Source organism: Bufo bufo, chromosome 3, assembly GCF_905171765.1.
Source record: "Bufo bufo chromosome 3, aBufBuf1.1, whole genome shotgun sequence".
NCBI classification, from domain to species: domain Eukaryota; kingdom Metazoa; phylum Chordata; class Amphibia; order Anura; family Bufonidae; genus Bufo; species Bufo bufo.
The window spans coordinates 626568538-626595208 of NC_053391.1; the positions used below are offsets into that span (position 1 = coordinate 626568538).

Here is a 26671-nt window from a genome sequence, read left to right on the forward strand (position 1 = left end):
TATGTTCTAGGAGCGCACTGTCCCCCTGTAGGGAACAGGCTCACTAAATACTGAGCAGCTGATAAGGTAGGAGGATATGCACCGTTCCAACTTACCACTTACTGCCGCGTGCTGCTTCAGATACTCTCGTCTGACATTAATGTTCTTCACCAGACACTGCCTGGCGTGTGCTCGCCTCTCTTTCACAGGATCTTTAGCACATAGGGCACAAATTGCCATATATTCAAGTGGAAGCCTTAATCTAGACAAGCCTTTGTGTAGCTTTTGTGCAAACAGCTGTCTGACCTGGTAACATTCATCCTAATAAAAAACACAATAATGAATACAAGGTGATCTGTTAGAAAACCCATACGTGATCTTTATTATACTTTTAAGGTGCTTAAAAGGAACCAGTCACCATGTTCTGACATATAAAACCAAATGTACCTTAATGTTTACCCTGATGGTTCCCAGTGATCGACCCATAATCTTCTCAGGACTAACCGGTCCTATTTTATCGCCCTATAACGCTTTCCCGCCTTTTATGCTAATTAACAGAAAAGAGTCATATCTTACATGCTTGACCGGAGAAGAGTCATATTTTCTCCAAGTGAAGCGCCTCAGCTGCGCCTAAGAAATGCCCCTACAGATAAAATCTCGCTCATGCGCAGTATTCATTTCGGGCAGAACTACGTTGTGTAAGTATAGCAACGCTGCCCTCCGTAATGCACACTCCTCATTTACTTCCGTACGTAGTGGCGTGAGGGGACATACACTAAGGTAGCGGATTGGTCTTTCATAAAAAGGGCAAGTGTGCATGGGCGCGATTTTGGACGAGATTACAAGCAGTGAGGGCATAAATTTGCTGTCAAAGTCTAGGGGGAGGGAAATAGGCTATGATGGTGTGAGGGAAGAAATTATTTATGCTAATGAGCTTAACAGCAGGAAAGCATTATATGGCGATAAAATAGGACAGGTTACTCCTGAGAAGATTATGGATCGATCGCTGGGAACTATCAGGGTAAACAAGCATTAAGGTACATTTGGTTTTATATGTCAGAACATGGTGACAGATTCCCTTTAAACACAATATAAGTAAGGTGGCATCTGCCGACCATCTAATGTGTATGGTGGTGCTCTGACTCCACTCGACTGGTAGATGTTAGGGACAAAGACTAATCAGGCATGTTTGATTTCAACAAACCCGATCCTCTAAAGTCACAGCCAGAGGTGCTTCCCACTTAATACTCAACTGATTGTGCAAGTCTATGGGTGGGTAGAGCTACGTTCAGGCTGCACTATTGCTGGTAAAAACTCTCAATGTAAGGAAAGTTAGGCAGAGGCTTCTGCCCAGCAGTGAGCCCAGTGACGTAACCAGCAGTAATGGGCAGGCTTTAGAGCTGCTCTAGCCTGTAAAACAGCTAGGGCAGCGCTAAAGCACGCCCATCAGTCGGTGACGTCACCGAACACACTGCTAGTCTCTGCCTAGCATTGTATAAACAAAGAAACCCTTTCCCTGCCGATACAGTGCAAGGAAAGGGAGAGCATCAGAGCATGAAACGCTCTGATGCTCATATCACAGGGCCTGTCTGGGCGAAAATGTGGCTATGTCCAGGTTCAGACAACCCCTTTAATGTACATACACCTTCACAGGACTCCGCTAGATGGAACAGTCTACTATGCTATTCCATAGTCTTTCTTCAGTAGTTACTGACTTATACTGACCAGAGGCCAAATAACGAGATTTTTGTAAAACTTGCCAGTAAAATCTCTTTCTCGCTCTTCATTGGGGGACACAGAGACCATGGGTATAGCTATGTCCTCTAGGAGGCGTTGACACTAGATAAAGCTGTTAGCTCCTCCCCTGGCAGCTATACCCCCTCCAGCCTGGAGAGAGAGCTTCAGTTTGTGAGAAGCAAGTAAACCAACAAAACCAATGTGGAACAGCAACAATGCCAAGAACCGAACCAGGTTCTAACCAGCAACAGCCAAAACTGTGGCCGAACAACAATACTGGGTGGGTGCTGTGTCCCCCAATGAAGAGCGAGAAAGATTTTACTGGTAAGTTTTACAAAATCTTGTTTTTTCGCCCATATTCATTTGGGGACACATAGACCATGGGACGTCCGAGAGCAGTCCACAGGGAGAGAAAACCACAGACCCATGAAGCAAGCGCCCGTGCAGTCAACTAAGAACTGTCGCCTGCAAGACCACGCGGCCCACGCAGCGACCATCGATGCATAAGTATGCACCTGGCAACTTCTTGCGAACATGTGCAAGGAGGACCGGAGCCACCTTACATTACTGTGCAGCCAAAGCGCGATTCCTCCTAGCCCAAGAAGCGCCCAGTGCTTTGGGGGAGTGAGCCGTGACACCTAAGGGTGGAACCCCGCTCCGAGCGCGGTAAGCTGCAGCACTTCCAGACCGAATCCAACGTGCAATCGCCCTTTGGAGGCCGCCAATCCCCAGCGAGGACCCTCCTGAGAGAAAAAGGGGATCCGTACGCCGAGAGGGAGTGGAGGCTGCTAATAATGAGTAGAGCACTGACAACGTCCATAATGTAACTCCCTTCCGTAGGGTGCGAAGGAAGGGAATGTGCTATAGAAGTCAGAGACCACCTTCGGGAGAAGAAGGAATGCTGAGAAAACCATATTCAGATCCCAAGGTTGTAAGGACGGTACAGAGGAACCATATGTGCTGCTCCTTGAAAGAAGATTCCCACGGGCACCAGGAAGGCTGCCCAAGACGAAAGCGCCAACACCTGACCCATCAAGGAAACAAGGGCAAAACAAAAGGTCCAACCCTTAAAGTAGAAAGGAGAGAGAAAACCCCAAAGTGAGGGGGACGTCTTGGCTTCAGAGAAGCCTCAGAAGGACCTCCAGGTCCCATAATAGATACTGGCGATGCAGACTTCCTGTCCTGAATCATAGTGCGGAAGATATCCGCCGAAAAAACCCCTCCACGTTAGAACGGCGGTCTCAATAGCCACGCCGTCATTGAAAATGTCATGTAAGATTGAACCCCTTGAAAGAAGAACGTCTCTGAGTGACAGTGACCAAGGGAAGTCTCCAGGAGAACGAGGTCGGCGTACCACGCACGACAAGTCAGTTTCGGAGCGACTAGGATATGTCTGAATGTCCTCCATCTGGACCTTCCGTAGAACCCGGAGAAGGACGGGAAGAAACTCCCGCCAAGGAGAATCAGGACCTCCATGGCGGATGCTTCCGGAACTCTGGCTCTGGAGAGAAGGCGGAAGCCTTTGTGCAGATACCGTTAGCACACTTGGACCAATGGAAGAGTCCCTTTAGGAGGAAGAATGTGGAGGGCGTCACAGCCCACCAGTTGGGACCAGATAGTGTCTGGAATGGAAAGGCACCGAACGAATACCCCATGCAACGCAGGTGAGGGAAGGTAGCAATGTAGGAACTACCAAGGCATACGGGGTGACAATGAACCATGAGCCAGAGGGGGAAAGACAGGAGAAGCAATAGGCTAGGTCTAAGCCCATACCCTGTAAGAGACAGACACTACAGAAGTAGCCAAAGATCAAGCGGCCGTGCCAAAAAAACTCCGCCCGAGAAGGAAGCCAGGCAAGGGAAGTCACACTGCAATGCTAGCCCCATATCCCAGCAGAGGAGGGAACACCCGTAGAAGCCACCGATCCGGTGCTAAAAAGAGTCCACCGCCTAGCGAAGGGCTGTGCAGTAAGAACCCAAGCATGTAGGGAAAATAATACCGCTACCACAGTGGTAGCCAGCGCTTGCCCTGGCAACGCAAAAACTGAGGGAGAGGCCCGATACTATCCGTAGAAACCACGTGCCACACTGCCCCAGTTACGTGGAGCTAACCCTAAAAATTCTAACTGGAAGGGCGCTGAACAGTCGCAACTGCCAAGCTAGCTCCAGGGAAGGACCCCTACCAGAGGGGGATGTCCCACTGCAGCGACCATGAACTCGAACATTAGCGAAAAGCTGCACCTGTGGAGGAAAAAAAGGTGTAGGAGCTAAATCAGAGTCGCCAGCATAACCACTTCCCCTGAGAATGGGGAGTGGTGGATAGAGAAGACAGAGTCAGTGAAAAGAGTCGACCCGCTGGAACGAACTCACTAGGTAAGTGCAACGGAGTATGTATTACGTATTAATGCAGACAATATCAGGACCGATCGGAGCAACAGAGGCCCATGGAGATATGGGGGGGGGGGGGAGGGGGGGTCCTGTAAGACCCACAAGTGATGCTAGGAACCCCCTGGAAGACAGAGGATGTTATAATCAGGCGCGAAACCAGCACCAAAAGAAGGATGCAACGATGAATAGCCACCGTATCCACTGGTGGCACCCATATAACACTAGGGTAAGAGTGTCGGGCGCATGCGAGAACCAACTGTAGCCACGTCCTCTTGGAAATAAGCGAAGGCACCTAGTTACTCCCCGCTAGTGGATCACTAGCGGAAGGGGGAAATGCGACAGAAGCACGGCGATATGCAACACTCCGCCTATGGAAGGATAGCGGACAGTCGGAACCGTATTCAATGGTAGAGTAATTAGCTACCTAAGGAAGGTGTGAGCATACGGCAAGTACTGGTCAGTGGTATGGAGAATACCCCACCTAAGAAGGGCTGCGTAGAGCTACCCTTCAGAATCTCGCCCCTGGCAGTTGTGGACTGCGCAGGCGGGGACTTATCAACCAAACCACCCGAGGGTGGAACGGAAACTCCCAGAGGTCTCTCCACCGGATTGCGAAGGTGGTGCATTATCAACCAAAGAACCCCGGAGGGTGGATGGGAGATTCCAGCGGACCCCACTGGAATGCGCAGGTGGAGAATTATTAACAACCAGGAGGGTGGATTGTGAATTCCAGAGGTCCTCCACTGTATGGCGCAGGTGGAGAATTTATCAACCAAACGGCCCCATAGGACAGATTGGGATCCTGCAGAGATCCTTCACTGAATTGTGCAGGTGGAGAATCATCAACCAAACGGCCCCGGAGGATGGATTGGGATCCTGCGGTGGTCCTTCACTGAATTGTGCAGGTGGAGAATCATCAACCAAACGGCCCCGGAGGATGGATTGGGATCCTGCGGTGGTCCTTCACTGGATTGCGCAGGTGGAGAATCATCAACCTAACGGCCCCGGAGGATGGATTGGATCCTGCGGTGGTCCGTCACTGGATTGCGCATGTGGAGAATCATCAACCAAACGGCCCGGAGGCGGTATTGGGAACTATGCGAGTGTGGCTGAGGAGGGGGACCCGTATGGACGGACATGTCCTTTATTATTATTATTTTTTTTTATAAAACTAGGAAGCCGGCCTCAATGACAAGAGGCAGTAAGGGGTTAAATCCTCCACTCATGTATAGTGTACTTAGGGGAAGGGCCCCAGATAATCAGGTGCCAGCCTAAGAATGGTGGGTGGTCATGAAGGGTTAAGGCAGTGGCTCAGCAGGCGACTGGGGGAGAAGGGCGGGAAGAATTCACCCCAGAGTGCCCCCCCCCCCCCCCCCCCATGGACGAAGGCTGCGGCCCAGCTTTTCAGAGATTGCCTGCCTGCCCCCCCCCCCCCCCCACCTAATGCTGCACCGGCCGTGTCACAGACCGGCCGGACTGAATGGGGGCGTCACCCCGCAGGCCGGGCCATTGATAGCGGGGGGTCTGGCAGAGAAGGTGCGGGCCGGAGCACAGATGCGGTGCACGGCCAATCGCGCTGCAGTTAACCACTTCCGGAGAGGCGCGACGGCGTCTGCTCCAAGCGGTGTAAATGTGGGAGGTGTCGGGGAGCAGAGCTCCTCCGCATGTGTGAACGTCTGCCCTGCTGGCCACCATATTCTTTGAGCAGGGCGGCAAAAATCACGGCCGTGCACCGAAGCGGTGCCGGCCGAACGCAGGGTGGTTAACCCCCTCAGGAGCGACACGCCAGGCATCCGCTCCTGAAGGGGTGGAGAAGGGTAAATGCCGCCTTGTCGGTGAGAGGGAGCTGCGCTCCACTCCCTGCATGTTAATAAGGAATTAGCACTAGGGAGTTACATAGTCCACCCAATTGGCGCCAGTAATGCATACCGCACCTATTAACCCCCTATGTCCTCCACTCAATCAACCAAACGGCCTGTGCCGGAGGGGAATGCTTCAGGGGTGCTGGGCTATGCTGAAGCCCTGTCTGGTCGCAGACTATTGCCACCAAGAGGGAGGGGGGACCAACCCAGAGGGTTAAATACTCACCTAGACCCGTGTACTCACCTCTCTTCTCTCTCCTGCCGCCATCTTCACTCCTCCTCTGGTCCAGCAGGGTCACCCCTTCAGCTACTGGCACTGTAGTGGCAGGACGCTGGAAAAGGGGGCTTGGATGGGTGACCCCTTGGCTGGCGGGATGCAGGGGAGCGAGGCTGCCCTGGTCCACCTTGTCTTCTGTTGGGGAGGCAGTAGTGCGGGTGACCGGCACTGGCGCAACTCGACCCCAGGAGAACAGGGAGGGGAGGCTTCCCGTTTTGCCCATCTGAAAAAGAAGGAAAAAAATAAACTAAAATAAAAAATCTTCAGGAGATCCCTGCAGAGCAGGGAGGTCTTGCCTCCTATTGACACTAGAAAAAACTGAAGCTCTCTCTCCAGGCTGGAGGGGGTATAGCTGCCAGGGGAGGAGCTAACAGCTTTTACTAGTGTCAACGCCTCCTAGAGGACATAGCTATACCCATGGTCTCTGTGTCCCCCAATGAATATGGGCGAGAAAACATTTTTTTCTAGCGTCTGACTAATGGAGCACTAATGAGCATGCTTACCATGTACATTGAAAGCTTTCCTAGTGCAACAACAAACACACGGCAGAAACAGACAATGAATCCTTGCAACCTCCATATACATACACTTCTATAAATTGGCAGCAGTCATTGAAAAGGTAAGATTGAAGTGAAGAAGCGCTTTCCCTCAAGGATCCAGCAGACCCATAAGCATGAGCTACCCGTATTACAACAGCTTTTATGTAATAATTAGATGGATTGAATATTATATGGTGTTTGTCACAATATTTCATCCTTCTGGTATTTTTCCTCCAGGAATAGCATAGGCTGATGTAACTTGTTGCTGTCAAATACCAGAACTAAAATAATCTTGGAAAACCCAAATCCCAATAAGCCATTGGGGTATGTTCAAAAACTGGTCATCATAGCAGTCATTACTCTAATGGCAAAAATGTGAAAGATCCCGGATAAGCATTGCTTTGTAGATTTATTGAGAATCAGTGACATATGGACGCAGTTCTGGAAAATACTTACATTGACCACGAGGGCACAAAGCTGGTATTGTTCTAGGGTAATGATTTCATGGTAACATGGCTCCTGTGCTAGTTTCACAATTGCACACCCGGCTGCTAGTCGGAGACGTGACATGTCCGGTTTACTGAATGAAGACACATGAACAAGTTAGAACTATAAAACAGGGGAGAGTACTAGAAACATTCAGTAATGTCTTACTGTGGCTCACAACTGCATGTTCTAATCAGAAGACGCTCATTTGCTAAACGTTATGAAAAAAATATTTATTTCCTTTAAAGGGCATCTGTTAGGAACATTCACCTTAATTTTCCATGTTCTGTTAAATCTCCATCAGCATGTAAAATAGCCGTTAAAAGGCGTAATGTAGAAGTCCCGGATTTACTATGGTTATTTTTCATTCCCAGTAACCAACGCACCATCAACTTAATTCCTTGAATCTACAAGAACAAACAAAAAAACACAACAGAAAAGCTTGATTATTTTTCCGCAATATTTAGTGGAGTTAATATTTATTGTAGTTTTACATTTATCTTTAGGCAATGGGCATTCTACACAGACACTGACTACATATTAGATTTTAAAGAAAGAGGATAGGTGGAAGGAGGCAACAGATGAATGCAGGATCAGACTACACAGCAAGGCTTGTTTGTAGTCTGTAACCATGGAGACATCTACACAGCAGCTGCATACACAAAATAGTAGCCCATTATCAAAACTATTTGTTAGAAACACAATTTAGTCACCTTAACCAGCGTCTCTTGTGAAACTTCTTCATCAGGAACCCAGAGTTTAGTGGTCTTCCTGCCAGGAAACTAATCAGCAAAACAGACAGTACATGAAAATGTTAACGACAACAAGGGACTGAAGTAAACCAGGCGTCTAAAATGAAATTTATCTATAATTCTAGACACAAAAATCAGGCAAGGTCAGACATTTTGTAATATAAAGTCCCGCCACAAAGTTCTGCATCTGACGTAGTTAGCTATAGCTAAAGGAGTTGTTTCCTCAGAGACATACATCGTTTTCGAAATGGGGTAATGAGCAGATCATCTCAGCAGCCACTAGTCCAGGAGCAGTCCCAATGCCGGTCAGTCATTACCCTTGCAGAGGCTGCTGCAGGAGACACATTGTACAAGCGACGGCTAGAGAGCGAGAGAATGGGAGCAGCGCATACAGAGGCTCCACATTATGGCTCATAGAGGGAATCTGCCACCTCTAGCGGGCCCTAATAAGTACAGTAATACACGTATAGAACACCTGACCCGGACTCCAGGTCAGTAATTTCTATGTCTATATTCATTGCCATTCCCCTACTGTGTGGAAGCAAACCAACCAATGAATGCATTTAGCGGACTCCAGAAGTCCTCTCTATGCATTACTCGCCCGGTTTATGGGTATATACTGGGAAAATGAGGGCAAGTATCAACAAACTACAGATTTAGAGTCAGCGTCAGGCGTTCTACACTTGTATTACAGTATTTTTTAATAGGATTTGCCAGAGGTGAGAGATTCAGGCACCCAGGTCTCAGAAATCTTTAAATGACCACATCCATCAAACATTTTTTTCATCACATTAACTATATATGAATATTTAATGTATTTTTTGTGTTTTCTATGAATAAAGAGTAAAAAAAAAAGGGGGTATTACCACCTCAGATATCAAAGGCATATCACTAGGATATGCCATCAATGTCAGACAGGAGTGGGTCCCACCCCTGGGTCTACAGTACTAGACACATACACATTAGGTAAGGTCAGACATTTTCCTATACAAAATAAAGGCACAAAGGAGTTCTGCATCTGACATATATAGTTAGCTATAGTTAAAGGAGTGGTTTCCTCAGACACATGATCTCTTAAAATGGGGCGATCAGCTGTTCTCCTTAACAGCCACCATCTCCAAAACGGGTCCCCTGAAGTGAAAGGAGAGCAGTTATGTAAGCACAGCCACCCTCCATTCACCACCATGGAGTCCTGAAAACAGATGTGCTCGGCAATTTCCAGCAGTCCCATAGCTGAGAATTGAGAGTTCACTGTGCATGCGCGATGTGTTCTCCATCACTTCTGGAGTCCTGTACTGGAGAAAGGGGTGGGGTCTGCACCTATCTGACATCAATGGCATATCCTAGCAATAAGCCATCAATGTCTGAGAAAAGTGTAAGTTTCGATTTGCAGTCTGCTTGGCTATGATCGACTTCAACCACTTTAGGAAGGGCTTACATTTCTATGAACTTAAAGTTGTTCTCCAGGATTTTTTTTACCGATACTGATGGCTTATCCTAAGGGTGCATTCACACGTCAGTATTTTTACCTTTCCAGATAAACGTTCCTGTTTTTTGCGGATCCGAAAATCTGGATGACATGAGGATGCTTTTAGCATGTCATCCGATTTTTTTGACGGATCCATTGACTAGAATGGGATGACGGAACGCAAAATCGGACAAATAGTAGGACAGGGTATATTTTTTTTTCAGGATCCGAATAACAGGACGGAATCACGGAATCGGAGAGCACCATGAGTGCTCTGCGATTATTTGCGGATTCCATTGAAAATGAATAGATCCGCATAATGTTCTGTTTTTAATCGGAGCAGATGCGGAACACCAAAACAGACGTGTGAATGGACCCTTAGGCTAGGCCATCAATATCAAAATCATGTAGAACCCCTTTAATAGCTTCGTCATGTAACTGCTACCAAGATATCTGGTGTCCAAAATAAATGCTTCTAAAAAAAAAAGTCTAGCTCTGAACTGGACCAGAACGTAGTTACCAATATAAATTTCGATTCATTTGTATCCAATTCTGGTTCAGTCATATGAAATGTATTCATGGTACAAGCTACAAAACACAAAAAAGTAAAAATGCTACAGAGCAGTGGTCTCCAGCCTTTGTGGCTGTCAGGGTATGACGGAAGGAAAGATGGAAGTTATATTTTTGCTGGAGAGCCACGCGACCATTAAAAGATATTTCTTGGAACGTTTCACTAACTGAATATATAAAATAGAACTTACCCTGTCAGTCATTAACAAGTCCTTTACCACAAAATTTGCCACCATTGACTTTAGTGGGCCTGCAAACTGATCAGGTGCCAGCTGAGCTATGTGACCAATGGTGATGAGGGATATAATAAGCTGCTCCGGATTACTGGGATCAAGACTTTTGTGTAATGGCTAAAGAGGGGAGAGAAAAATAAAACACACACATGGTAAAATAACAGTCCTAAATAAATAAATAAAAAACACAACCTAAAAGCACAGGGGGGGGGGGGGGGGGGGGGGGATTTATCAAACTGGTGTAAAGTAGAACTGCCTTAGTTGCTCATAGCAACCAGATTCAACCTTTCATTTTTCAAAGGAGCTGTGAAAAATTTAAGATGGAATCTGATTGGTTGCTATGGGCAACTAAGCCAGTTCTACTTAACACCAGTTTGATAAATCTCCCGGATAGAGATGTAAAAGAAACCAAGATCATGGAGCTAATGTGAATACAAAATCCGAGTATAAAAAGAGATACGTGTCATTTTTGAAGATACTCACCATTATATGTAATAATATCAAGAGGAAAAATAAATAAATAATGATGAAAAGTGAAAATCTCTCACAAAGCTGTAACTGGGAGCATAACACAGTAACACTGGTCTGTGCTCATGAAGGTGATCGAAAGGGCCGAGATAAGCGCAAAGAGAATGTTAACATCAAAGGAAGCTTCGAGAGAAACTTCGTCGCCTGCGACATCTGGAGGACAAAATTCAAGGTGTCCGCAGAGGCATCCTGCTCCGCCAATTCCTGATGGTGGCGCTGCAACCATACGGAAAGCGCTCTGGATACCCACGGCAAGGCGAAAGCGGGCCGCAGGCCAGTGCCTGCCAGAGTGAAGATAGCTTTGGACAGAGAACCCAAACGCCTGTCCACTGCATCCCGTAGAGACGAACCGTCCAAGACAGGAATGGCCGTATTCTTGGCTAATCTGGCCACCGGCGGGTAAACCTTAGGAGGAGAAGACCACTGCTGCACATTTTCTGCAGGAAATGGATAAAGAGTATCCATACGTTCTGTAGCAGAAAAACGATGATTCGGGCGGTCCCAGGCCTTAGAGAGGACCTTGTCGAACTCGCCATGTATGGGGAATACAACCGTTTGAGGTTTCCTCGAGTGGAAAAGAGGGAATTCCTGACTACCAGCGGAAGGAGATTCCCCCTAGATATCGAAAGTATCCCGGACCGCCACCACCAAGTCTGCCACCATAGTGGACAGATTGGGCGAGGGCTCCAGCTCTGTGTCCTCGTCAGAACTGGATCTCTCCCCTTCCGATCTATGATCTCTGCGAGGAGGGGGAAGTGTCTGAACGGGCCTCTAGGTGAGGAGGGGAAGCAGAATCATCCGAGGAAGGATGCTGCTGTGTACGCTGCCTTAGTGGTTGAGCGTTCCATGAAGGCCATGGCGGCCCAAGAGACTTGGGCTAAGTCAGCGGCCGCCCTAGAAATGGCAGAGGCCCAAGCGGGTTCCACGGGCTCCGACAGGGTGGACTGGGCTGAGTAAGAGGGGGAGGAGAGGATGATCCTGTCCAGAGGCAAGGCAAGAGTCACAGGACCCAGAGACCGAAAGTGGCAAGCTGCAAACTTTACATAGCCCCAGAGGGGTCGACTTGGATTTTTGTGAGGCCCCAGGTTTTGGCATGATGGCGGTAATACTGCAATGGAAGGGGCGAGGGTCTCCTTCCGTTCCTGCAGCACGCAACCGGGACAGAGTGGAGCCGGGAGCAGCCTAGAGCGCTGAGCCGGAAGTAGCAGAAGACAGCGCGCCGCCCACAAATCGCGTCAGGAGGCGCGAAATAGCGCGCACACAGGAAATATGAAAATAAGAAGACACGGCTGCCGGAAGGGTAGGAGGGTCCGCCCCCTAGACACCGCCGAGGGAAGCCGGGAAGTTGCCGCTTATGTAGCGATGCCCCAGACAGGTATCCTCTCCCCCTTCAAACCCCCCACCAAGCGGCCCTACCGTCACACTTGGGGACAGGGGAGGCAGTGTACTTATCTGCGTCCTGTAGTCTTCGCACTCAAATCCACACCAGCGGAGGTCACCTCTCAGTCAGCTGGCACAAGGAGTGGCAGTGATCTGGAGGAGGGGAGGAAGGTGACCCCAAATCTGGTAGGCCGCAGGAGCTGCAGATCGAGCCCAGTTCCACTTAACCTCTGGGGGAGGGTGGGAGGTAGCCGGGGACGTCAATTCGACCCCGGCGCTTGCTCCACCAAGAGACCAGGGAAGCAGAATTGCGACCCTGCGTCCACTGCAGAAAAACGGGAGTAGAGAGAATGTCATCCTCCTTATCCGACACTAAGCAAGAACTGGAGTCCTCCCGGTGGAACATGTGGGGTATAGCCCAGGGAGGAGGAGCTTTCTTTTTCTATTTGCATAGTGTCTCCTCCTAGTAATGACCTAGGCTATACCCATGGTCTGTGTCCCCCAATGGAATGTGCGAGAAAGGGGGTGCTACTAGGTACTAACTATGTAGGGTGCCCAAAGTTTTGCTTCAGGCCCTTTTCCCTTTTTTGTTATTTTGAAAATGTAAAAAATGAAAATAAAAAATATGTTTTTTGCTTAACCACCTCCGGACCGCTGTACGCACAGACGCGTCCTGGAGGTGGTTGATTCATTCCACCTGGACGCATATACGCGTCCTCTCGCGAGACTTCCTGTGAACGCGCGCACACAGGCGCGCGCGCTCACAGGAACGGAAGGTAAGAGAGTTGATCTCCAGCCTGCCAGCGGCGATCGTTCGCTGGCAGGCTGGAGATGTGTTTTTTTTAACCCCTAACAGGTATATTAGACGCTGTTTTGATAACAGCGTCTAATATACCTGCTACCTGGTCCTCTGGTGGTCCCCTTTGTTTGGATCGACCACCAGAGGACACAGGTAGGTCAGTAAAGTAGCACCAAGCACCACTACACTACACCCCCCCCCCCCCCCGTCACTTATTAACCCCTTATTAGCCTCTGATCACCCCATATAGACTCCCTGATCACCCCCCTGTCATTGATTTCCCCCCTGTCATTGATCACCCCCCTGTAAAGCTCCATTCAGATGTCCGCATGATTTTTACGGATGCACTGATAGATGGATCGGATCCGCAAACTGCATCCGGACGTCTGAATGAAGCCTTACAGGGGCATGATCAATGACTGTGGTGATCACCCCATATATACTCCCTGATCACCCCCCTGTCATTGATTACCCCCCTGTAAAGCTCCATTCAGACGTCCGCATGATTTTTACGGATGCACTGATAGATGGATCGGATCCGCAAAACGCATCCGGACGTCTGAATGAAGCCTTACACGGGCGTGATCAATGACTGTGGTGATCACCCCATATAGACTCTCTGATCACCCCCCTGTCATTGATCCCCCCCCCCCGTCATTGATCACCCCTCTGTAAGGCTCCAGACATTTTTTTGGCCCAAGTTAGCGGAATTATTATTTTTTTTTTCTTACAAAGTCTCATATTCCACTAACTTGTGTCAAAAAATAAAATCTCACATGAACTCACCATACCCCTCAGGGAATCCAAATGCGTAAAATTTTTTAGACATTTATATTCCAGACTTCTTCTCACGCTTTAGGGCCCCTAGAATGCCAGGGCAGTATAAATACCCCACATGTGACCCCATTTCGGAAAGAAGACACCCCCAGGTATTCCGTGAGGGGCATATTGAGTCCATGAAAGATTGAAATTTTTGTCCCAAGTTAGCGGAACGGGAGACTTTGTGAGAAAAAAATTAAAAATATCAATTTCCGCTAACTTGTGCCAAAAAAAAAAAATTTCGATGAACTCGCCATGCCCCTCATTGAATACCTTGGGGTGTCTTCTTTCCAAAATGGGGTCACATGTGGGGTATTTATACTGCCCTGGCATTCTAGGGGCCCCAAAGCGTGAGAAGAAGTCTAGTATCCAAATGTCTAAAAATGCCCTCCTAAAAGGAATTTGGGCACCTTTGCGCATCTAGGCTGCAAAAAAGTGTCACACATCTGGTATCGCCGTACTCAGGAGAAGTTGGGGAATGTGTTTTGGGGTGTCATTTTACATATACCCATGCTGGGTGAGAGAAATATCTTGGTCAAATGCCAACTTTGTATAAAAAAAATGGGAAAAGTTGTCTTTTGTCAAGATATTTCTCTCACCCAGCAAGGGTATATGTAAAATGACACCCCAAAACACATTCCCCAACTTCTCCTGAATACGGCGATACCACATGTGTGACACTTTTTTGCAGCCTAGGTGGGCAAAGGGGCCCATATTCCAAAGAGCACCTTTAGGATTTCACAGGTCATTTACCTACTTACCACACATTAGGGCCCCTGGAAAATGCAAGGGCAGTATAACTACCCCACAAGTGACCCCATTTTGGAAAGAAGACACCCCAAGGTATTCCGTGAGGGGCATGGCGAGTTCCTAGAATTTTTTATTTTTTGTCACAAGTTAGTGGAAAATGCAGATTTTTTTTTTTTTTTTTTTTTCCATACAAAGTCTCATATTCCACTAACTTGTGACAAAAAATAAAAACTTCCATGAACTCACTATGCCCATCAGCGAATACCTTGGGGTCTCTTCTTTCCAAAATGGGGTCACTTGTGGGGTAGTTATACTGCCCTGGCATTCTAGGGGCCCAAATGTGTGGTAAGGAGTTTGAAATCAAATTCTGTAAAAAATGACCTGTGAAATCCAAAAGGTGCTCTTTGGAATATGGGCCCCTTTGCCCACCTAGGCTGCAAAAAAGTGTCACACATCTGGTATCTCCGTACTCAGGAGAAGTTGGGGAATGTGTTTTGGGGTGTCATTTTACATATACCCATGCTGGGTGAGAGAAATATCTTGGCAAAAGACAACTTTTCCCATTTTTTTATACAAAGTTGGCATTTGACCAAGATATTTCTCTCACCCAGCATGGGTATATATAAAATGACACCCCAAAACACATTCCCCAACTTCTCCTGAGTACGGAGATACCAGATGTGTGACACTTTTTTGCAGCCTAGGTGGGCAAAGGGGCCCATATTCCAAAGAGCACCTTTTGGATTTCACTCGTCATTTTTTACAGAATTTGATTTCAAACTCCTTACCACACATTTGGGCCCCTAGAATGCCAGGGCAGTATAACCACCCCACAAGTGACCCCATTTTGGAAAGAAGAGACCCCAAGGTATTTCGTGATGGGCATAGTGAGTTCATAGAAGTTTTTATTTTTTGTCACAAGTTAGTGGAATATGAGACTTTGTAAGGAAAAAAAAAATAATAATAAAATAAAATCATCATTTTCCGCTAACTTGTGACAAAAAATAAAAAGTTCTATGAACTCACTATGCCCATCAGCGAATACCTTAGGGTGTGTACTTTCCGAAATGGGGTCATTTGTGGGGTGTTTGTACTTTCTGGGCATTGTAGAACCTCAGGAAACATGACCGGTGCTCAGAAAGTCAGAGCTGCTTCAAAAAGCGGAAATTCACATTTTTGTACCATGGATTGTAAACGCTATAACTTTTACCCAAACCATTTTTTTTTTACCCAAACATTTTTTTTTAATCAAAGACATGTAGAACAATAAATTTAGAGCAAAATTTATATATGGATGTCGTTTTTTTTTGCAAAATTTTACAACTGAAAGTGAAAAATGTCATTTTTTTGCAAAAAAATCGTTAAATTTCGATTAATAACAAAAAAAGTAAAAATGTCAGCAGCAATGAAATACCACCAAATGAAAGCTCTATTGGTGAGAAGAAAAGGAGGTAAAATTCATTTGGGTGGTAAGTTGCATGACCGAGCAATAAATGGTGAAAGTAGTGTAGGTCAGAAGTGTAAAAAGTGGCCTGGTCTTTCAGGGTGTTTAAGCACTGGGGGCTGAGGTGGTTAAAACACAAAGGAAATGTGTCATCTTTAACTTTATGCATCATTTCATCTTCAACTTGCTTACAGGGGCAATGAGGACAAAACTGAACGGAGTGCACCAGAATGCATTCTGTTCTGTTTGGTTGCGTTCCCATTCCGCACAGAAAAAAAAAGCTGCAAGTAACATTTTTCAGTGTGTCATGGGATGCGGACACAAAAGAAAACGGATCCGCCCTCCATTAACTTACAATGGTTTTAGTGCCGGGTCCGTCATGACTATTTAAGAAATAATACAACCGGATCCATTCATAACGGATGCAGATGGTTGCATTATCCTAGCGGAAGAGTTTTTGCTAAACCCTGCCGGATCCACCAATGATAATACAATAGAGGGGGGCCGCACACTGGCCACCAATGAAATTACAATAGAGGGGGAGGGGGGCCGACGGAGGCCGCACACTGGCCACCAATGATATTACAATAGAGGGGGAGGGGGGCCGACGGAGGCCGCACACTGGCCACCAATGATATTACAATGGGGGGGGGGGGGGGGGGGGCCGCACACTGGCCACCAATGATATTCAAACTGGCAGCCCCTGATCTCTTACAGGGGGCTATGATACGCACAATTAACCCCTTCAGGTGCCGCTGATCACAGCCCCCTGTAAAAGATCGGGTGCTGCCAGGCAGCAGTCATGTACACAGTTAGTAGTATATTCTAACTAGAAGCGTCCCCATCACTATATGAACGCCTCTGTGTTAGAATATACTGTCGGATCTGAGTTTAACGATGTAACTCAAATCCGATGGTATATTCTAACATAGAGGCGTTCCCATGGTGATGGGGACGCTTCAAGTTAAAATATACCATCGGATTGGAGAAAACTCCGATCCTATGGTATATTAACTCCTGACTTTACATTGAAAGTCAATGGGGGACGGATCCGTTTGCAATTGCACTATATTGTGTCAACGTCAAACGGATCCGTCCCCATTGACTTGCATTGTAATTCAGGACGGATCCGTTTGGCTCCGCACGTCCGTGGATCCTCCAAAAATCAAGGAAGACCCACGGACGAAAAAACGGTCACGGATCACGGACCAACGGAACCCCGTTTTGCGGACCGTGAAAAAATACGGTCGTGTGCATGAGGCCTAAAACTGATCAGTTTTTTCCGGTATTGAGCCCCTGTTACGGAACTCAATACCGGAAAACAAACGCTAGTGTGAAAGTACCCTTATACTCAATCTTTTTCCACAAAACTATACAACAATCTACTGGGTCCTTAATATGCTGGACATAGATCGCACAGCACTTTCTAAGTCACATACTTGCATTCCTTATAAAAATCATTATGGAGCATGTTTTCTTAGAACACTGCACTTTGCCTTTCCTCTGTTATTCCTCTTGGAAATCAGAACAAATTGATAACCAAGTAAATCTATTTCTCTTGTCAATATTTTGTCTTTACATAGTCTAATATTGTCATTGAGGGGCAGTGTCAGACAGAGAGTGTCGAGGCAAGCTCTTTTAACAAGTGCATTGGAAACACCCAGTTAATTTATTTCAACATTTTCAGAAGTATGGCGCTGAGCATATTTTGCGGGAAATGAAAGCATAGCAGACATTTCCATAGAGGTCTAAAATCCTTTTTTTTTTTTATATATCTTACTATAAGGAACGTAACTAATCCTTACCTCAAATATTTGGGCAAACTGGGTCTCTTTGCTGGAAAATATTGCATGGATACAGTGGATAGAGTACTTCGCTTGGCGAGTAGGCCCCTTTTTAGCTTTCTGCTGTAAAACTGGAAGCAAAGCTCTAGGAAAAAAAAATAGAACATAAACGTGACATAGAATGAAACTATCAGAAACACAACTATGAAACTGGAAAAAATTTTAAAAAATTCAAATGTAGAAAATAATGGAGATAACTTATTATAATATAAACAGACAGCAGAGCAAAGTTCTCAGCACTAACTATAAAAGCAAACCCAGAACTTACGATCTAATGTGTGAGAAGTCATCTTCAATTTTGTTGCCAGTGTTTTTGAATATCTGCAGAGCCGCCTCTGCCACCTTTTCATCATCCATCTTCAGACAAGCCAAGAGGGATTCAAAGGTTTCCGCTGAATGAAATGAGATGGGATGTGTAAAGGACAGCACCTAGGAAAACAGAATGAACATCTGAGAGAATACAGCGACGTAATCACAGACTACAATCCAGGGAGTGTTGCTAGCTTTCACACAAAGATAATGACTGCAATAGAGTATATTCACACATGGCGATATCAGATTTCGGCAGATTATGGCGCTGTGGAAAAACAAGTAAGGGCTAAATGCTACATTGTAATGAATGAGATATTATTGCGTCTGAAATCAAAGTGCTGAGAGAAAAAAATTAAAAGGAAGGAGGGAGGGTTGGCATTCACTACTGCAGACGCATGAAGTCAGATTAACCACATGCTGGAAGAAGCGGACTGTATGCTGAGATCTAGGGTAAATGTAGAGTAAGGCCTCCTGCACACGACCGCTTTTTTTTTTTTAAGGTCCGCAAAAATGGGGTCCGTGATCCGTGACCGTTTTTTCGTCCGTGGGTCTTCCTTGATTTTTGGAGGATGCACGGACATGAAAAAAGTCGTTTTGGTGTCCGCCTGGCCGTGCGGAGCCAAACGGATCCGTCCTGAATTACAATGCAAGTCAATGGGGACGGATCCGTTTGACGTTGACACAATATAGTGCAATTGCAAACGGATCCGTCCCCATTGACTTTCAATGTAAAGTCAGGAGTCCCTATACATCGGATCAGAGTTTTCTCCAATCCGATGGTATATTTTAACTTGAAGCGTCCCCATCACCATGGGAACGCCTCTATGTTAGAATATACCATCGGATATGAGTTAGAGCGTGAAACTCAGATCCGACAATATATTCTAACACAGAGGCGTTCCCATGGTGATGGGGACGCTTCAAGTTAGAATATACTAAGAACTGTGTACCTGACTGCCCCCTGCTGCCTGGCAGCACCCGATCTCTTATAGGGGGCTGTGATCTGCACAATTAACCCCTCAGGTGCTGCACCTGAGGGGTTAATTGTGCATATCATAGCCCCCTATAAGAGATCAGGGGCTGCCAGGCAGGAGGGGGCAGACCCCCCTCCCACCCCAGTTTTAATTTCATTGGTGGCCAGTGCGGCCCCCCCTCTATTGTATCATTTTCATTGGTGGCACAGTGTGCACCACCCCCAGCCCCCCCCCACCCCCACTCTATTGTATTATTTTCATTGGTGGCCAGTGTGCGGCCCTTCCCCCCCGGGCCCCCGCTCCCTCCCTCTATTGTATTATTTTCATTGGTGGCCAGTGTGCGGCCCTTCCCCCCGGCCCCGACCCCTCCCTCTATTGTATTATTTTCATTGGTGGCCAGTGTGCAGCCCTTCCCCCCGGCCCCCCCTCTATTGTATTATTTTCATTGGTGGCACAATGGTTCACGGACCCATTGTGCATCCTGGTTGCCATGGTAACCGATCGGAGCCCCAGCGATTAAACTGGGACTCGCTGCCACCAATGATCTCTCCCTCCCCCCGATCATTGGTGGCAGCGAGTCCCAGTTTAATCGCTGGGGCTCCGATCGGTTACCATGGCAACCAGGATGCTACTGCAGGCCTGGCTGCCATGGTTACTTAGCAATATTAGAAGCATCATACTTACCTGCTGCGCTGTCTGTGACCGGCCGGGAGCTCCTCCTACTGGTAAGTGACAGGTCTGTGCGGCGCATTGCTTAATGATCTATCACTTACCAGTAGGAGAAGCTCCCGGCCGGTCACAGACAGCGCAGCAGGTAAGTATGATGCTTCTAATATTGCTAAGTAAGGGGAGGCCGCACACTGTGCCACCAATGAAAATAATACAATAGAGGGAGGGAGGGGGAGCCGCACACTGTGCCATCAATGAAAATAATACAATATAGGGAGGGGGGGCCGCACACTGTGCCACCAATGAAATTAAAACTGGGGAGGGAGGGGGGGGTCTGCCCCCTGCAAGCCCCTGATCTCTTATAGGGGGCTATGATATGCACAATTAACCCCTCAGGTGCAGCACCTGAGGGGTTAATTGTGCGGATCACATCCCCCTGTAAGAGATCGGGCAGCAGGGGGCAGTCATGTACACAGTTCGTAGTATATTCTAACTAGAAGCGTCCCCATCACTATGGGAACGCCTCTGTGTTAGAATATACTGTCGGTTCTGAGTTTTCACGAAGTGAAAACTCAGCTCTGAAAAAGCTTTTATGCAGACGGATCTTCGGATCCGTCTCTATGAAAGTAACCTACGGCCACGGACGCTAATCTTGTGCGCATCCGTGTTCTTTTACGGACCCATTGACTTGAATGGGTCCGTGAACCATTGTCCGTCAAAAAAATAGGACAGGTCTTATTTTTTTGATGGACAGGAAACACTGATCACGGATGCGGCTGCAAAACGGTGCATTTTCCGATTTTTCCACGGACCCATTGAAAGTCAATGGGTCAGCGAAAAAAAAATGGAAAACGGCACAACGGCCACGGGTGCACACAACGGTCGTGTGCAGGAGGCCTAGACGAAAGAGAAAGCAGCCACAGCTTCTAAATGTGGTAAGAGGTGAACCTGCATTAGGCCAGGCTTCATACTGGATACAACTGATGCAACAAAAAAAAAGTTGCAATATATTTAAAAAGAAAAAAGCACAGTGGATGAGTAGACACGTGCATTGCTGTCAGCATTGCTTCATCTTTGGTAATGCAATGGTAGTGTTTGTGATTTAAGGCTTTTATTTACTTGTCATGATCATACGTGAAATTTTGTCTTGAATATGTGGGAGGCCATCTAACCATACCGTGAGTCAAGGGGCAAGTGTTTGGTTCCAGAGCTGCAGCCATAACACTCAAGTCATGGACATTTAGCACGTTTGGTTGCTTCTTAAAGGTCGTGCTGGGTGCAAAGCCATTCGGCCAGTGACTGATGCACAGTATTATGGAAGTATAGGTCGCGACAGTGGAAATGCACGGCGCATGGAAAAAGAGCTCAGGTGACCAGTGATCCGAACTACAGGGTGCAATGGCACAATGATAAGAGAAGTTTTGCCGTGGACAGCCCCTCTAATTCGTTGGTCTAGTTTGGCCGGCATGAGCGTTGCCTGAAAGTAAGGGTTTTGTGCGCTGTGCTGCGGTTTCTGCTATAGGTTTTTCTGTGGACCTGCGCTGGGTGGGTTTTTCTGTGGACCTGCGCTGGGTGGGTTTTTCTGTGGACCTGCTATAGGTTTTTATGTGGACCTGCTCTAGGTTTAAGTCCACTGAATGGAGCTAAACCGCGAGCATGCTCCTGCTGCAGCTTTGTGAGGGGTTGTGCGGTAACCACACCCAGAATGGACCCACATATTCTTTGCTCTATCTGAATCAGCCTCATATTGTTCTCAATGGGAAGCCACACTACAGTTCAGGCGGTGTCTGAGGATTTTGGCCACACTGTTTAAGACAATGCAAAGAACGTACAGGTCCATTCAAACGGAACCCCAAAATCCTTTATCTGAACATACCCTTAATGTCCAGACACTCACTAGGCCTCTCTAATGAGAACCAGTAAACTCTGTGTACTAGTGCTATTGAAATACTGAGGTCATATACATTGACACAGTGACATTCATTGGGCTTGTATGGAATGAAACCGTAAATATTTCGTAACAAGACAAAACCACCCCCCTAAAAAACACGAGATTTTTGTAAAACTTACCAGTAAAATCTCTTTCTCGCTCTTCATTGGGGGACACAGAAACCGTGGGTATAGCTATGTCCTCTAGGAGGCGTTGACACTAGTAAGAGCTGTTAGCTCCTCCCCTGGCAGCTATACCCCCTCCAGCCTGGAGAGAGAGCTTCAGTTTGTGTACAAGCAGTAGGAGAAGTAAGTAAACCAACGAAATAACGTAACAGCAACAATGCCAAGAACCGAACTAGGTTCTAACCAGCAACAGCCACAACTGTGGCCGAACAACAATACTGGGTGGGTGCTGTGTCCCCCACTGAAGAGCGAGAAACCGTGGGACATCCGAGAGCAGTCCACAGGGACGGAAAAACCACAGACCCATGAAGCAAGCGCTCCTGCAGGCAACTAAGAACTGTCGCCTGCAAGACCACGCAGCGACGGTCGATGGATAAGTATGCACCTGGTAATTTCTTGTGAACATGTGTAAGGAGGACCGGGAGCCACCTTACACAACTGTGCAGCCGAAGTGCGATTCCTCCGAGCCAAAGAAGCGCCCACCGCTCTGGTGGAGTAATCGTGACACCTAAGGTCGAAACCCTGCCTCAGGCGCGGTATGCTTCAGCAAATGTAGACTGAATTTGGCGTGTGATTGCCACCTTGGAAGCCGCCAAACCCCTCCGAGGACCCTCCGGAATGACAAAAAGGGGATCCGTACGGCGGAAGGGACCGGAGGCTGTTAAACAAATCTTAAGAGCTCTGACAACGACCAATGGTGTAACTCCATTTCCTTAGGGTGAAGGAGATGGGCACAGTGAGGGAAGGACAATTTCCCCGTTAATATGGAAGTCAGAGACCCCATTCGGAAGAACAGAAGGGACAGGCCAGCAAACCACCTGGACCCTATAAAGAACCAGGAAGAATTCTCTGCAGGGAGCGCCGCCAACTCAGACACTCGCCTGATGGAAGTGATAGCTACCAGAAAAATCTACCTTCCAGGACAGGAGTCGGAAAATAAAAACCCTCCCACAAGGGCTCCAGAGAACCTGAGAGCGCTGGAAAGGATAGAAGGCGACGACGCCTGACTCTGCAAGAACTAAGGGCCAGACCAAGGTCCAACCCTGATTGTAGGACAGGACCGTGAGGGAGAAAAACGAAGTGTCAGAAAATTTTCACTTCCACAGAAAACCAGGAAGGACCTTCAGGTCCTGAATAGATCCTGGACGATGCAGGCCTGCGGATGACATCCGCCGAAAAAATCTCTTCGCCTAGAATGGCAGTTTTAATAGCCACGCCGGCAACGAAGAGGCCTAAAATACTAATGGAAGATCGGACTCTGCGAAGAAAGGACATCTTCGAGTAAAAGTGACCAGGACGTCCCCTAGAAGGAGACTAGGTCGGCGTACCACGTGCGATGGCCAATCCCCAGGGCGACTAGGATAGTCGGAATACCCTCCATCCTGATCTTCCGTAGAACACTGGGTAGGAAGGGGAAGGGGGGAAAACCCAAGAAGGGAGAACCCTTAACAAGGGAATCAGGGCGTCGGATCAATGCTTGGGAGAGAAAAGGTGGGAAGCTTCCGAGAATAGTCTCGAAGCCAAGTCCACACGTCCGGGTTCGAACACCTTCCGCAGTCCAGGCATACAGAAGGGAGAGGCCGGCAGCCGTTTGTTCGAGGGGGAAGAGGAAATAGACGGGTGTTCCGTACCAGGAATGGAACATCTATCAACACGGCAAGACGTGACAGCAACCCCGCTCTGTCTGGTGTGGGGTGTCTCACAGTCTACCCCCGCATGGGCGGTAGGAAGTATGACCACCAAAGTGCTGGCATGACCTAGACATTAGTGATGTCTTAAGAGAGGTAATATAAATATATACAGGTAACGCACCCAGGACCAATGGAAGGATTCGCCTGCAAAAGGAGAGATGTGGAGCGCGCCACATCTCACCAGCCGGGTCCGAAACTCTGGAATAGAAGGCCACTAAAAAATACCCCGTGCCAATGCAGATGTAGCCAGGGATTTAGTGGCTGTGCCAAAACTCCGCCAGAGGAGGAAGTCAAGTAAAAGGGGAGCCACAACTGTATCGCTAGCCCATATTCCAGCGGAGGAAGGGGCCACACCGCAGAGGCCACCAATTCAGATATAGAAGAATCCGCCCCCTGACGAAGGAGCTGTGCAGTAAGAACCATAGTATGTAGTGGTAACGCAAATACCACTCTCCCAGAAGCAGCCAGCGTCTGCCCCGTCGGTGCAAAACTAAAGGGAAGCCGTGAGGCCATCCGTAAAAGCCATGGCACCATACTGCCCCAGTTAAGAAGAACTAGCTGTAACACTTTACCTGGAAGGGCTCTGAACAGGAGCAACAGCAAGGTAGCGTCAGGGTAGAACCCCCAGCTGAGGGGGAACTACAGAGTCAGTGAACACTCGACTCGCTGAAACGTACTCCCCAGAATATGCGCAATGGCAGATGCATTACGTATTGATGAGGACAATGTCCTGAACGATTGGAACCGAAAAGGCCCATGGAGAAGGGTGGTCTCCAGGACACAAGTGTTGCTAGGCAACCCCTCAGAGACGGAGGATGTCACAACCATGCTCCAAACGAGCACCGAAAGATAAGATGGATACCAAGTGGAAACAGCGACCGTATCCACTGGCGGCACCCATACACCGCAGATGCAGAGCAGCAGCATCCGCGGGTATAGACTGTTGCCACGGTAGTATTGTATGCAGCAGTGGTGCAATACTTCACTTGAAGGAGGGGGTAATGCAGATGACAAGGACTGCTGGCTACCGTGGACGCAAACATAAGATTGCAACGGATTCGAGAGAGAGAGCCCGAATCACAATATCCCCCGCCCCTCCCCGGTCGAACCTCTCCAGGAATAGAGTGGTGTGTCTGAGCTGAGATCGTAGGGAGAAAAGGGGGGTGCGGAGGTGGCCGAGGAGAATGTTCTTACTCACAGTTCAACCGTTTGAAAGCTTGCCCGTGGCGGCTGTAGGCCACGCAGGTGGGAATACATCAACCAAACTACCCAGAGGGTGGAGTGGGAACTAGAGGTCCATCCACCAGATTGCATAGACGGAGCTGTATCAACCAAACGACCCCCGAGGATGGATGGGAACTTCCAGGAGGTTCTCCACTGGATCGCACAGGTGGAGGATAATCAACCAGACGACCCCGTAGGATGGAATGGGAATTTCCGGAGGTTCTGCGCTGGGTGACGCAGGTGGGTTTGATCAACCAGACGACCACCTAGGGTGGAATGGGAATTTCCGGAGGTTCTACGCTGGATTTGATCAACCAGACGACCCCGGAGGGTGGAATGGGAGCTTCCAGAGGTTCTGCGCTGGATTTGATCAACCAGATGACCCCGGAGGGTGGAATGGGAACACTCCGGCTGTTCTCCCTGGATCTGCGCAGGTGGAGGATTATCAACCAACGACCCTGGAGGGATGATGGGGAACTATGAGAGGTCCTCCTTGGTACCACACAGACAGGGGGGGCCTGCGGTGACAAGGCAGAGGGATGCAATACTGTCCCTGTAGGGGAAGCCCTTATGAACGCGCATCTACCTTGCTTTTTTTTTTTTAAGAAAACTAGGATGCCCAAACGACAAGTGGGCAGAGGCAGGAAGGGGTTAACCGTTTTAACTTACAGGCACTTTGTACTGAAGACAGAATCCTCAGAATATCTGGAGCAGGCTGCAGGAGGTGGCTGGCCAGAAGGGATTAAGCTGCCTTGAGGAAGGGGGCGGGGTCAAGCGCTTCAGGGGGGAGATGAGTGGCGGGAATAATTAACAACCTAGTGCCCTGACACCTGCGATCCTACCTAGGGGGGGAAAGCCTCGCCGCTCCCTTTTCTGTTTTTCCGCCGGTGCATGCCCCCCGCTTTTCAGAGAGACACTGTGCGGCCCTGCTTGATGCTGCTGAGGATAAACTGCTGCTGCTTTTATGGATTAATCCTTGCAGGTTGAGCCAAATGGTTAAGCTGGCGGGCGTTGGGGGGGGTTCAGCCCCATCTTCACTCTTCCTCTTGTTCCAGCAGGGTCACCCCTTCAGCTACTGGCACCGTAGTGGCAGGACGCTGGAATTGAGGGACTTGGACGGGTGACCCCTTGGCTGGCGGGATGCAGGGGAGCGAGGCTGCCCTGGTCCACCTTGTCTTCTGTGGGGGGAGGCAGCAGTGCGGGTGACCCGCACTGGCGCAACTCGACCGCGGGAGAACAGGGAGGCGAGGCGTCCACTGTTTTCCCATCTGAAAAAGAAGGAAAAAAATAAACTAAAATAAAAAATCTTCAGGAGATTCCCTCCTATTGACACTAGAAAAAACTGAAGCTCTCTCTCCAGGCTGGAGGGGGTATAGCTGCCAGGGGAGGAGCTAACAACTTTTACTAGTGTCAACGCCTCCTAGAGGACATAGCTATACCCACGGTTTCTGTGTCCCCCAATGAATATGGGCGAGAAATTACATTTGAATGGGGTTATCCGACCCCCGAAATGATGCACGCGCCCCCCCCCCCCCCCAATATGATCGGGCCCCTCACACACAATGTACTTACCTGGCTCCCCAGCACCTGTGCCACTCCTGGGTCCCTGCACAGCCACCACCGCTTCTTCCCGTGCACGGATGAAAACATACAGCAACTGGGCAGGGGGGGTTGATTCGGAAATCGGCCAATAGCAGGTGGTGACGGGGATGAGCCTCTCTAGCAAAACCCGCGAATCTAGGGAGGCTCGCCCTTTCACCGCCTAGAAGGTCATGATAATGTCACACTTTAACATGGAGCCCTCTCCATAGGTATATCTTTTGAAAGGGTGG

General features: G+C 48.3%; 1 protein-coding gene across 2 annotated transcripts in view; it reads right to left on the bottom strand.

The window, feature by feature from the left end:
• PDS5B (PDS5 cohesin associated factor B) overlaps positions 1-26671 on the bottom strand; it is a 148963-nt gene that overhangs the window by 18199 nt on the left and 104093 nt on the right. For both annotated transcript variants that reach the window (XM_040426139.1, XM_040426140.1), the window contains exons 19-25: positions 18123-18283; positions 17816-17939; positions 10249-10407; positions 7981-8049; positions 7538-7674; positions 7238-7361; positions 96-300 (exon numbers count right to left, since the gene is read on the bottom strand). In XM_040426139.1, coding sequence (XP_040282073.1) covers positions 96-300; positions 7238-7361; positions 7538-7674; positions 7981-8049; positions 10249-10407; positions 17816-17939; positions 18123-18283 — 979 coding nt within the window. The remainder of the gene's footprint in view (positions 1-95; positions 301-7237; positions 7362-7537; positions 7675-7980; positions 8050-10248; positions 10408-17815; positions 17940-18122; positions 18284-26671) is intronic.